This window comes from Oncorhynchus masou, chromosome 32 (assembly GCF_036934945.1).
Source record: "Oncorhynchus masou masou isolate Uvic2021 chromosome 32, UVic_Omas_1.1, whole genome shotgun sequence".
NCBI classification, from domain to species: Eukaryota; Metazoa; Chordata; class Actinopteri; order Salmoniformes; family Salmonidae; genus Oncorhynchus; species Oncorhynchus masou.
The window spans coordinates 85,602,481-85,615,108 of NC_088243.1; the positions used below are offsets into that span (position 1 = coordinate 85,602,481).

Consider the following 12,628-nt stretch of genomic DNA (forward strand, 5'->3'; position numbering starts at 1 on the left):
GAAAGTCAAGAAAATAGTAGAACCGTGATATCCTGTATCTAACTGGTCTCTCTCCCTGTCTCAGATCACTCACTACTCTCTGACAGTCCAAGCAGCTGATGAGGGAGACCCTCCTCTGTCTACCGCGGTCCAAGTGACCTTGACCGTGTCCGATGTCAACGACAACCCACCTGTCTTCTCCCAGATGAAACACAACCTGGTCCTTCAGGTACCAACACAGGCCCGCACGCCGCCCCACACACACACACACACACACACACACACACACACACACACACACACACACACACACACACAGTTTCTCTCCCTCTACACGATCAGCATCCTGACAGCTGGCTAGCCTCTACATACCAGGAGTGGAATGATCGAGAGCTGAAGAACCAATCAGGCGTGTGCTATGACTTTTGGCTAATTCATATTCAAGATAATTTATTCATGAATTACTTGAATAATTCATTGAATAATTAATTATCCTATCCAAATGAATCTAATAGGGGCACCACTAAGGGTTTTAACATAGACATACCCTTGAATGAACTCTATCAGGAGTTAACGTGAACTGTTGTACCATTAATTCTATATCAACAACAGTCTTAATCAACAGTCAATTTACTATGTTCTCATTCTGAAACGTTGTCAAGTTCTGGAACGTTGTCAAGTTCTGGAACCTCGTCAAGTTCTGGAACCTCGTCAGGTTCTGGAACCTCGTCAAGTTCTGGAACCTCAAGAACCCAATGAACTCAATGCCACAAATAATGAATTCAAGGTTTTATTTACTAGACTAAATAATGAGCAGATACAAATACAGTTCTCTGTCTTTCTCGCTCTGTCTTTCTCTCTCTGTCTTTCTCTCTCTGTCTTTCTCTCTTCAACTCCATTCAAATTGCATCCAAAAAAGATAATCCTGTTCTAGATCCGCTGGCCTCTCTTTAAAATACGCTCCTTAGCTCTTGGAGCCGTGCAGGAAAATCTAGACTAGTATAGCTTGCTGGACATTCATTTTTTTGTAGCATTTCTTATACCAATAAACTATTTGAAAAGGTAGGCAAGCACTTTTTTTTTGCTGAATGTTAAATACACCCAAGAGAAGTCATGGGAATGGAAAGACGTCTGCATCTAATTCTAGTCCTATATCGTTCAAGAATGTCATCAGGATGATGTCGATCAGGACAACAAAACGTACTTCATTTAAAGGTTGAAAGCGATGGAAGGGAGAGAGAGAGAGAGAGAGAGAGAGAGAGAGAGAGAGAGAGAGAGAGAGAGAGAGAGAGAGAGAGAGAGAGAGAGAGAGAGAGAGAGAGAGAGAGAGAGAGAGAGAGAGAGAGAGAGAGAGATTTAAAGCAATGATGTTCAAGTGACAGGCTGTTTTAAAACTCTGCAGCTGGATAAAAGAATATATCATCTTTACAATTTAAAAAACAAAGTGACCCCTGAAAGCCATATGGAGATGGTAAATGACGCACACATTCCATCTTTATAATACTGTAGGTGTAGGCCTACCTGTCACAGGAAAAACAGTTACCATGATGAGATCATTAATCTACATGCATTGTGAAGTGTTGCTCCATACCGAGATCGGCTGTCTGTCCCCAACCCTGAGATGGTCTGTCTGTCCCCACCCTGAGATGGGCTGTCTGTCCACACCCTGAGATGGGCTGTCTGACCCCAACCTGAGATGGGCTGTCTGTCCCCAACCTGAGATGGTCTGTCTGTCCCCACCCTGAGATGGGCTGTCTGTCCCCACCCTGAGATGGTCTGTCTGTCCCCACCCTGAGATGGGCTGTCTGTCCACACCCTGAGATGGGCTGTCTGTCCCCACCCTGAGATGGGCTGTCTGTCCCCACCCTGAGATGGGCTGTCTGTCCCCACCCTGAGATGGGCTGTCTGTCACCACCCTGAGATGGGCTGTCTGTCACCACCCTGAGATGGGCTGTCTGTCCCCACCCTGAGATGGGCTGTCTGTCCCCACCCTGAGATGGTCTGTCTGTCCCCACCCTGAGATGGTCTGTCTGTCCACACCCTGAGATGGGCTGTCTGTCCCCACCCTGAGATGGGCTGTCTGTCCCCACCCTGAGATGGGCTGTCTGTCCCCACCCTGAGATGGGCTGTCTGTCCCCACCCTGAGATGGGCTGTCTGTCCCCACCCTGAGATGGGCTGTCTGTCCCCACCCTGAGATGGGCTGTCTGTCACCACCCTGAGATGGGCTGTCTGTCACCACCCTGAGATGGGCTGTCTGTCCCCACCCTGAGATGGGCTGTCTGTCCCCACCCTGAGATGGGCTGTCTGTCCCCACCCTGAGATGGGCTGTCTGTCCCCACCCTGAGATGGGCTGTCTGTTCCCACCCTGAGATGGGCTGTCCCCACCCTGAGATGGGCTGTCTGTCCCCACCCTGAGATGGGCTGTCTGTCCCCACCCTGAGATGGGCTGTCTGTCCCCACCCTGAGATGGGCTGTCTGTCCCCACCCTGAGATGGGCTGTCTGTCCCCACCCTGAGATGGGCTGTCTGTCACCACCCTGAGATGGGCTGTCTGTCACCACCCTGAGATGGGCCGTGTGTCCCCACCCTGAGATGGGCTGTCTGTCCCCACCCTGAGATGGGCTGTCTGTCCCCACCCTGAGATGGGCTGTCTGTCCCCACCCTGAGATTGGCTGTCTGTCACCACCCTGAGATGGGCTGTCTGTCACCACCCTGAGATGGGCTGTCTGTCCCCACCCTGAGATCGGCTGTCTGTCACCACCCTGAGATGGGCTGTCTGTCCCCACCCTGAGATGGGCTGTCTGTCACCACCCTGAGATGGTCTGTCAGTCCCCACACTGAGATGGGCTGTCTGTCACCACCCTGAGATGGGCTGTCCCCACCCTGAGATGGGCTGTCTGTCACCACCCTGAGATGGGCTGTCTGTCACCACCCTGAGATGGGCTGTCAGTCCCCACCCTGAGATGGGCTTTCTGTCCCCCACCCTGAGATGGGCTGTCTGTCCCCACCCTGAGATGGGCTGTCTGTCCCCACCCTGAGATGGGCTGTCTGTCCCCACCCTGAAATGGGCTGTCTGTCACCACCCTGAGATGGGCTGTCAGTCCCCACCCTGAGATGGGCTGTCTGTCCCCACCCTGAGATGGGCTGTCTGTCCCCACCCTGAGATGGGCTGTCTGTCCCCACCCTGAGATGGGCTGTCTGTCCCCACCCTGAGATGGGCTGTCTGTCACCACCCTGAGATGGGCTGTCTGTCCCCACCCTGAGATGGGCTGTCTGTCACCAACCTGAGATGGGCTGTCTGTCCCCACCCTGAGATGGGCTGTCAGTCCCCACCCTGAGATGGGCTGTCTGTCACCACCCTGAGATGGGCTGTCAGTTCCCACCCTGAGATGGGCTGTCTGTCCCCACCCTGAGATGGTCTGTTCCCACTCTGAGATGGGCTGTCTGTTCCCACCCTGAGATGGGCTGTCCCCACCCTGAGATGGGCTGTCTGTCCCCACCCTGAGATGGGCTGTCTGTCCCCACCCTGAGATGGGCTGTCTGTCCCCACCCTGAGATGGGCTGTCTGTTCCCACCCTGAGATGGGCTGTCCCCACCCTGAGATGGGCTGTCTGTCCCAACCCTGAGATGGGCTGTCTGTCACCACCCTGAGATGGGCTGTCTGTCACCACCCTGAGATGGGCTGTATGTCCCCACCCTGAGATGGGCTGTCTGTCCCCACCCTGAGATGGGCTGTCTGTCCCCACCCTGAGATGGGCTGTCTGTCACCACCCTGAGATGGGCTGTCTGTCCCCACCCTGAGATGGGCTGTCAGTCCCCACCCTGAGATGGGCTGTCTGTCCTCACCCTGAGATGAGCCGTCTGTCCCCACCCTGAGATGGGCTGTCTGTCACCACCCTGAGATGGGCTGTCTGTCCCCACCCTGAGATGGGCTGTCAGTCCCCACCCTGAGATGGGCTGTCTGTCACCACCCTGAGATGGGCTGTCAGTTCCCACCCTGAGATGGGCTGTCTGTCCCCACCCTGAGATGGTCTGTCCCCACCCTGAGATGGGCTGTCTGTTCCCACTCTGAGATGGGCTGTCTGTTCCCACCCTGAGATGGGCTGTCAGTCCCCACCCTGAGATGGGCTGTCTGTCCCCACCCTGAGATGAGCGGTCTGTCCCCACCCTGAGATGGGCTGTCTGTCACCACCCTGAGATGGGCTGTCTGTCCCCACCCTGAGATGGGCTGTCTGTCCCCACCCTGAGATGAGCGGTCTGTCCCCACCCTGAGATGGGCTGTCTGTCACCACCCTGAGATGGGCTGTCTGTCCCCACCCTGAGATGGGCTGTCAGTCCCCACCCTGAGATGGGCTGTCTGTCACCACCCTGAGATGGGCTGTCAGTTCCCACCCTGAGATGGGCTGTCTGTCACCACCCTGAGATGGTCTGTCCCCACCCTGAGATGGGCTGTCTGTTCCCACCCTGAGATGGGCTGTCTGTTCCCACCCTGAGATGGGCTGTCCCCACCCTGAGATGGGCTGTCTGTTCCCACCCTGAGATGGGCTGTCCCCACCCTGAGATGGGCTGTCTGTCCCCACCCTGAGATGGGCTGTTTGTCCCTACCCTGAGATGGGCTGTCTGTCCCCACCCTGAGATGGGCTGTCTGTCCCCACCCTGAGATGGGCTGTCTATCCCCACCCTGAGATGGTCTGTCCCCACCCTGAGATGGGCTGTCTGTCCCCACCCTGAGATGAGCCATCTGTCCCCACCCTGAGATGGTCTGTCCCCACCCTGAGATGAGCGGTCTGTCCCCACCCTGAGATGGGCTGTCTGTCCCCACCCTGAGATGGGCTGTCTGTCCCCACCCTGAGATGAGAGGTCTGTCCCCACCCTGAGCGTTGATTCATCATGCAGCGGCCGCAGAGAACAGTTACATTTCAGATATTTATCACCGGGAAAGGGGAGTGATTTTGGGCAGTAAATCCCGGTAAATCTCGGTAACTGGGTCCCCGCCATTCAACCCTACACATGACCTTCTAGGGGCTATTCAACCTTACTCCTGACCTTCTAGGGGCTATTCAACCTTACTCCTGACCTTCTAGGGGCTATTCAACCCTACTCCTGACCTTCTCAGGACCATTCAACCCTACACCTGACCTTCTAGGGGCTATTCAACCTTACTCCTGGCCTTCTCAGGACCATTCAACCCTACGCCTGACCTTCTAAGGGCTGTTCAACCTTACTCCTGACCTTCTCAGGACCATTCAACCTTACTCCTGGCCTTCTCAGGACCATTCAACCCTACACCTGACCTTCTAGGGGCTATTCAACCTTACTCCTGGCCTTCTCAGGACCATTCAACCCTACGCCTGACCTTCTAGGGGCTATTCAACCTTACACCTGACCTTCTAGGGGCTATTCAACCTTACTCCTGGCCTTCTCAGGACCATTCAACCCTACGCCTGACCTTCTAGGGGCTATTCAACCCTACGCCTGACCTTCTAGGGGCTATTCAACCTTACTCCTGGCCTTCTCAGGACCATTCAACCCTACACCTGACCTTCTAGGGGCTATTCAACCTTACTCCTGGCCTTCTCAGGACCATTCAACCCTACACCTGACCTTCTAGGGGCTATTCAACCTTACTCCTGGCCTTCTCAGGACCATTCAACCCTACACCTGACCTTCTAGGGGCTATTCAACCTTACACCTGACCTTCTAGGGGCTGTTCAACCTTACTCCTGACCTTCTCAGGACCATTCAACCCTACGCCTGACCTTCTCAGGACCATTCAACCTTACTCCTGACCTTCTCAGGACCATTCAACCCTACACCTGACCTTCTAGGGGCTATTCAACCTTACTCCTGGCCTTCTCAGGACCATTCAACCCTACACCTGACCTTCTAGGGGCTATTCAACCTTACTCCTGGCCTTCTCAGGACCATTCAACCTTACACCTGACCTTCTAGGGGCTATTCAACCTTACTCCTGGCCTTCTCAGGACCATTCAACCCTACGCCTGACCTTCTAGGGGCTATTCAACCCTACGCCTGACCTTCTAGGGGCTATTCAACCTTACTCCTGGCCTTCTCAGGACCATTCAACCCTACACCTGACCTTCTAGGGGCTATTCAACCTTACTCCTGGCCTTCTCAGGACCATTCAACCCTACGCCTGACCTTCTAGGGGCTATTCAACCTTACTCCTGGCCTTCTCAGGACCATTCAACCCTACGCCTGACCTTCTAGGGGCTATTCAACCCTACTCCTGACCTTCTCAGGACCATTCAACCCTACTCCTGAACTTCTCAGGGCCATTCAGAGTCGTAAAGCGAGAAAGGGAGAGCAGTGTATTGGTCTTGTGATGGCTTGTAACCATATATAATAAAATATAATAAAAACATAATGAAAATTGATGAATATAATAAACTACATTCATCAAATCTGACTCCATTATTATGTGACTAAACGCAACAGGCTCGGTGGATCTAGAGACTCTAGTCGAGGCCTTTCTTTCATCACCACATAGTAGTGGGGTTATAATGAACATGGGTCTATCTTGTATCAAATATTAAGGGACTCGATTGCTCTTACTGTTTAACTCTGTTGGTTAAAGGGCTCGTAACTAAGCATTTCACGGGAAAGTGTACACCTGTTGTATTCGGCACATGTGACAGATAACATTTGAATTGAGATACAAATAGCTAACCCTGGTGACCAATGTTCTAGCATTAATGTATTGAGGCAAGTAGATCAGGGATGTCAAGGTGGAACCAAGACATATGGTGTGTGTATAGTGTATATAACAACTACCAATAGACCTGCTAAATTATGAGCCTATAGTCATTCAAAGACTTACTCTGTGAAACGAGGAATGCATTTACCCAATTAAACTAATAGGATTTATTCATTATGAAAGGATGAAACACTCAAACAATGGCATGAAACACATGACACATTACAGAATACACTGAGTGAATAACTCTGGACTAAATAAGACTCAACGTGGTTATACACGTGTCTGATACACACAGGATCCCGCTAACACGTTCTCAAAATATGAGCAAATTCACTGTCCTTTTAACCAAATTCAAGCAGGAAGTCACCCCCAACCTGAATTAACATTTCGTAGCACTTTGCCAGTATAAACAATAGGCAGGAACAACACATCCAGATTCCAATCTAATCAACTCAATTTAAATAATAGTAGCCCTTCCCTGTGTTTCTCCTCTTTGAATTATCCGCCGTCCGACGAAGAGAAGAAGACAATTTCTCTGTAATGATAAATCCACAGCACTTACAGCACAATGAAACAAATCCCCACCCTGAGATGGGCTGTCTGTCCCCACCCTGAGATGGGCTGTCTGTCCCCACCCTGAGATGGGCTGTCAGTCACCACCCTGAGATGGGCTGTCTGTCCCCACCCTGAGATGGGCTGTCTGTTCCCACCCTGAGATGGGCTGTCCCCACCCTGAGATGGGCTGTCAGTCCCCACCCTGAGATGGGCTGTCTGTCACCACCCTAAGATGGGCTGTCTGTCCCCACCCTGAGATGGGCTGTCTGTCCCCACCCTGAGATGGGGTGTCTGTCCCCACCCTGAGATGGTCTGTCTGTCCCCACCCTGAGATGGGCTGTCTGTCCCCACCCTGAGATGGGCTGTCTGTCCCCACCCTGAGATGGGCTGTCTGTCCCCACCCTGAGATGGGCTGTCTGTCCCCACCCTGAGATGGGCTGTCTGTCCCCACCCTGAGATGGGCTGTCTGTCACCACCCTGAGATGGGCTGTCTGTCACCACCCTGAGATGGGCTGTCTGTCCCCACCCTGAGATGGGCTGTCTGTCCCCACCCTGAGATGGGCTGTCTGTCCCCACCCTGAGATGGGCTGTCAGTCCCCACCCTGAGATGGGCTGTCTGTCACCACCCTGAGATGGGCTGTCTGTCCCCACCCTGAGATGGGCTGTCTGTCCCCACCCTGAGATGGGGTGTCTGTCCCCACCCTGAGATGGGCTGTCTGTCCCCACCCTGAGATGGGCTGTCTGTCCCCACCCTGAGATGGGCTGTCTGTCCCCACCCTGAGATGGGCTGTCTGTCCCCACCCTGAGATGGGCTGTCTGTCCCCACCCTGAGATGGGCTGTCTGTCCCCACCCTGAGATGGGCTGTCTGTCACCACCCTGAGATGGGCTGTCTGTCACCACCCTGAGATGGGCTGTCTGTCCCCACCCTGAGATGGGCTGTCTGTCCCCACCCTGAGATGGGCTGTCTGTCCCCACCCTGAGATGGGCTGTCTGTCCCCACCCTGAGATGGGCTGTCTGTCCCCACCCTGAGGTGGGCTGTCTGTCCCCACACTGAGATGAGCGGTCTGTCCCCACCCTGAGATGAGCGGTCTGTCCCCACCCTGAGATGAGCGGTCTGTCCCCACCCTGAGATGAGCGGTCTGTCCCCACCCTGAGATGAGCGGTCTGTCCCCACCCTGAGATGGGCTGTCTGTCCCCACCCTGAGATGAGCGGTCTGTCCCCACCCTGAGATGGGCTGTCTGTCCCCACCCTGAGATGAGCGGTCTGTCCCCACCCTGAGATGAGCGGTCTGTCCCCACCCTGAGATGAGCGGTCTGTCCCCACCCTGAGATGAGCGGTCTGTCCCCACCCTGAGATGAGCGGTCTGTCCCCACCCTGAGATGAGCGGTCTGTCCCCACCCTGAGATGAGCGGTCTGTCCCCACCCTGAGATGAGCGGTTTGTCCCCACACTGAGATGAGCGGTCTGTCCCCACCCTGAGCGTTGATTCATCATGCAGAGGCCGCAGAGAACAGTTCCATTTCAGATATTTATCACCGGGAAAAGGGAGTGATTTTGGGCAGTAAATCCCGGTAAATCTCGGTAACTGGGTCCCCGCCATTCAACCCTACACATGACCTTCTAGGGGCTATTCAACCTTACTCCTGACCTTCTAGGGGCTATTCAACCTTACTCCTGACCTTATAGGGGCTATTCAACCTTACTCCTGACCTTCTAGGGGCTATTCAACCTTACTCCTGACCTTCTAGGGGCTATTCAACCTTACTCCTGACCTTCTAGGGGCTATTCAACCTTACTCCTGACCTTCTAGGGGCTATTCAACCTTACTCCTGACCTTCTAGGGGCTATTCAACCTTACACCTGACCTCCACAGCACTTACAGCACAATGAAACAAATCCAAATACGTAGCTGTTTATGAACTCTTGAAACAATTCAAATACGACAATTGAATTCACATTTACTGTCGTCAGTGGCCCCAGGACTTCCGTGGGAACGTCTCATCCCAGAGACTGCAACAGTGTGAGATGCAAATGTACATCCATCCATCTGGACAATGCCATATTGAATTAACAAGCCACCTATCTCTGCCAACAGGGCACTCTGTTTCAGTGACCTGTTCCAGCAGTCCCAGCTGAAATGGAATGACCTGAGGAGAAAGGGGGACACCTAGTCAGTTGTACAACTGAATGCATTCCACTGAAATGTGTCTTCTGCATTTAACCCATCCCCTCTGAATCAGAGAGGTGCGGGGGGCTGCGGGGGGCTTCCATAATCAACATCCACTTCTTCAGCGCACAGTGGGTTAGCTGCCTTGCTCAGGGGCAGAACGACTGATTTTTACCTTGTCAGCTCGGGGATTCGATCCAGCAATACTTTTGGTTTCTAGCCCAACGCTCTAACCACTAGGCTACCTAGAAGGCTAGGCTATCTAAAACCTGTGCTTGTTCTGCCAAATTGTAACACATTGATGTGAGCTCATCCACTTTCATGTGCCGAATACAACAGGTGTAGACGAGCTCATACCAGCACTCAGTCAAGCACTGTGGCATTCATTCCAGCTGGAAACTTCCGGCACTCATTGGAAACTTTTGACATTTTTCAAGATAAGATCACGATCAGCACACTTTTGCAATGTAGTAAAATCATTAGGGTCTGTCTTGTTTTAGGCCCTTGTGGAACGAGGTGACATGGAAGGCTTGACCAAGTTTGTATGACAGCATGACGACATAACTAACGATGGTACCGTATGTTCCTTGTCAGGAGGGCGAGGCCATCGGTAGCAGCATCCTCCAGCTGGTGGTCACAGACAGAGACACCCCTCACAATGGACCTCCCTTCACATTCCACATCGCGTCTGGGAACGAGGACCGCCGCTTCCACGTAGACCAGGGAGGTCTGTTGTCCATCTCTGCCCCTCTGAAGAAGAAGATCAAGCCACAGCACCTACTGAAAATACAGGTGACGAATCTTCCTGTAATGAAACGGATCCCTGCCGTCAAAACATATTTACCTGGTTGTAGTCTGTTTGTCTGACGTCTATACATGTCCACGGGCTATTTGGGATGTTGACATGGAGTATAACTATATACCTACATAGTATTAGCAGATACTGATATTTGATCGTGTGTGTTTCTATTCATGCCCTTACCTCAGGTGACAGACAGCGGACACCCTCCTCTCTCCTCCATCTGCGTGGTGAAGATCAACGTCACTGAGCAGAGCAAGTACCCTCCTTCTGTGATGCCCCTGGAAGTCTTCATCACCACCACAGGAGACACGTTCTCCAACCGAGTCATAGGCAAACTGCATGCCTCCGACCAGGACCTGCACGACATCCTAACCTACAAGCTGATCTCGGAGTCTCCCGGTGGGGGAGACCCAGGGCCGAGCTCACACCCCTCTGGAGGCCACTCCAGGTTCTCTGTGGATTTGGTGGATGGGAAAATCTGGGCCGATGAAGACCTGAAACCTGGTCTCTACTCCCTCAATGTCAGCGTCTCCGATGGGAAGTTCAGCGCGTGGGCCGGGGTGAAGGTCCATGTATGGAAACCCACACAACAGGCCCTGGACGCTGGGCTCACTCTGCAGCTGGCTGGGCTTTCCCCGGAGGAGTTCCTGGGGGACCACTGGAGAGGCCTCCAGAGGAGCCTCAGCACGGCCCTGGGTATAACCAGGCAAGACCTCCACCTGGTGAGCCTACAGCAACAACCCAACTCCCTGGTCCTGGAGGTTCTGCTGCTATGGAGGCCGCATGGTGGAACTGTAGAACCATTACCAACCAACCGGCTGGCAGGGATCATCGCTGACATAGAAGACTCGTTGGGACTGAGTGTTCTCAAGGTGCATCATAATGGGTGTCTAGGGACAGAATGCCCTCGTAGAGGATGCAGGAACTCAGTCCAGATGAGAGGGGAGAGGCTGAGCCACTACGCCACAGCCAGGGCCGGCTTCATCACCCCACAACACACCTGGGAGAGTGTCTGCCCCTGCAACGGTAGGTGTAACTGAGGTGGTTTGGTAGCTAGACAAGGTTTACTTATCAAGCTTGTATGAGATGTGCCTGAGACGTGAAGAATTGCAGAATTAGCTCGCTAAGTCAATGCCTAGGCTTTGGATTACTTGGCTAACGCTTACTTTGAGCACACAGTAGACCTGGGATTGAACCCTGTCAGTCAAATAGTCTCCTACCTTCTCTATGATCACAGTAGGAGCCTGAAGTCACCCCCTTCATGATCGAACTCACTTCACATTCAAATGGGGATTAGCTGGGTGCAGCTGGGAGCTAGGGGCCTCCAGGATAGTGCTAGTGATTATCTGCTTGTTGTGGCTCTTCTTAGTTACTGTTGTCTGCCTGGCAGACATATTTAGTGGAGGTATTCCGTTGAGGTTATCACCTCTTTAGTTAGACTGTTTTGGCGAAACCCAAAGCCTAAGAAAAAGGTCATATCTCTAGGAAAGCGATGTGGAAGATCTGAGGCTGAAACAAAATACGTGAGGGGATTTTTTTATTTGTATGAACTTTGAAAGATTCTCCCATGAAAGTCTGTTTGATCAAGCAGATTTCATTATGAGAACACATTTCAAATCAAATCAAATCAAATTTTATTTGTCACATACACATGCTTAGCGATGTTAATGCAAGTGTAGCGAAATGCTTGTGCTTCTAGTTCATACAATGCAGTAATAACCAACAAGTAATCTAACTAACAATTCCCAAACTAATTTCTTATACACAGTGTAAGGGGATAAAGAATGAATGAGTGATGGTGCAGAGCAGCATAGGCAAGATACAGTAGATGGTATCGAGTACAGTATATACATATGAGATGACTATGTAAACAAAGTGGCATAGTTAAAGTGGCTAGTGATACATGTATTACATAAGGATGCAGTAGATGATATAGAGTACAGTATATACGTATACATATGAGATGAATAATGTAGGGTATGTAAACATTGTATTAGGTAGCATTGTTTAAAGTGGCTAGTGATACATGTATTACATAAGGATGCAATAGATGATATAGAGTACAGTATATACGTATACATATGAGATGAATAATGTAGGGTATGTAAACATTGTATTAGGTAGCATTGTTTAAAGTGGCTAGTGATACATGTATTACATAAGGATGCAATAGATGATATAGAGTACAGTATATACGTATACATATGAGATGAATAATGTAGGGTATGTAAACATTATATTAGGTAGCATTGTTTAAAGTGGCTAGTGATACATGTATTACATAAGGATGCAATAGATGATATAGAGTACAGTATATACGTATACATATGAGATGAATAATGTAGGGTATGTAAACATTGTATAAGGTAGCATTGTTTAAAGTGGCTAGTGATACATGTATT

The 12,628-nt window shown here is 51.6% G+C and overlaps 1 protein-coding gene across 1 annotated transcript in view; it reads left to right on the forward strand.

Annotated features, from left to right (window-relative positions):
- LOC135526742 (protocadherin Fat 2-like) overlaps window positions 1–12,628 on the forward strand; it is a 78,598-nt gene that overhangs the window by 53,420 nt on the left and 12,550 nt on the right. The window contains exons 20-22 of the mRNA XM_064955362.1: window positions 65–208; window positions 10,019–10,216; window positions 10,412–11,252. Of these exons, the coding sequence (XP_064811434.1) occupies window positions 65–208; window positions 10,019–10,216; window positions 10,412–11,252 (1,183 nt within the window). The remainder of the gene's footprint in view (window positions 1–64; window positions 209–10,018; window positions 10,217–10,411; window positions 11,253–12,628) is intronic.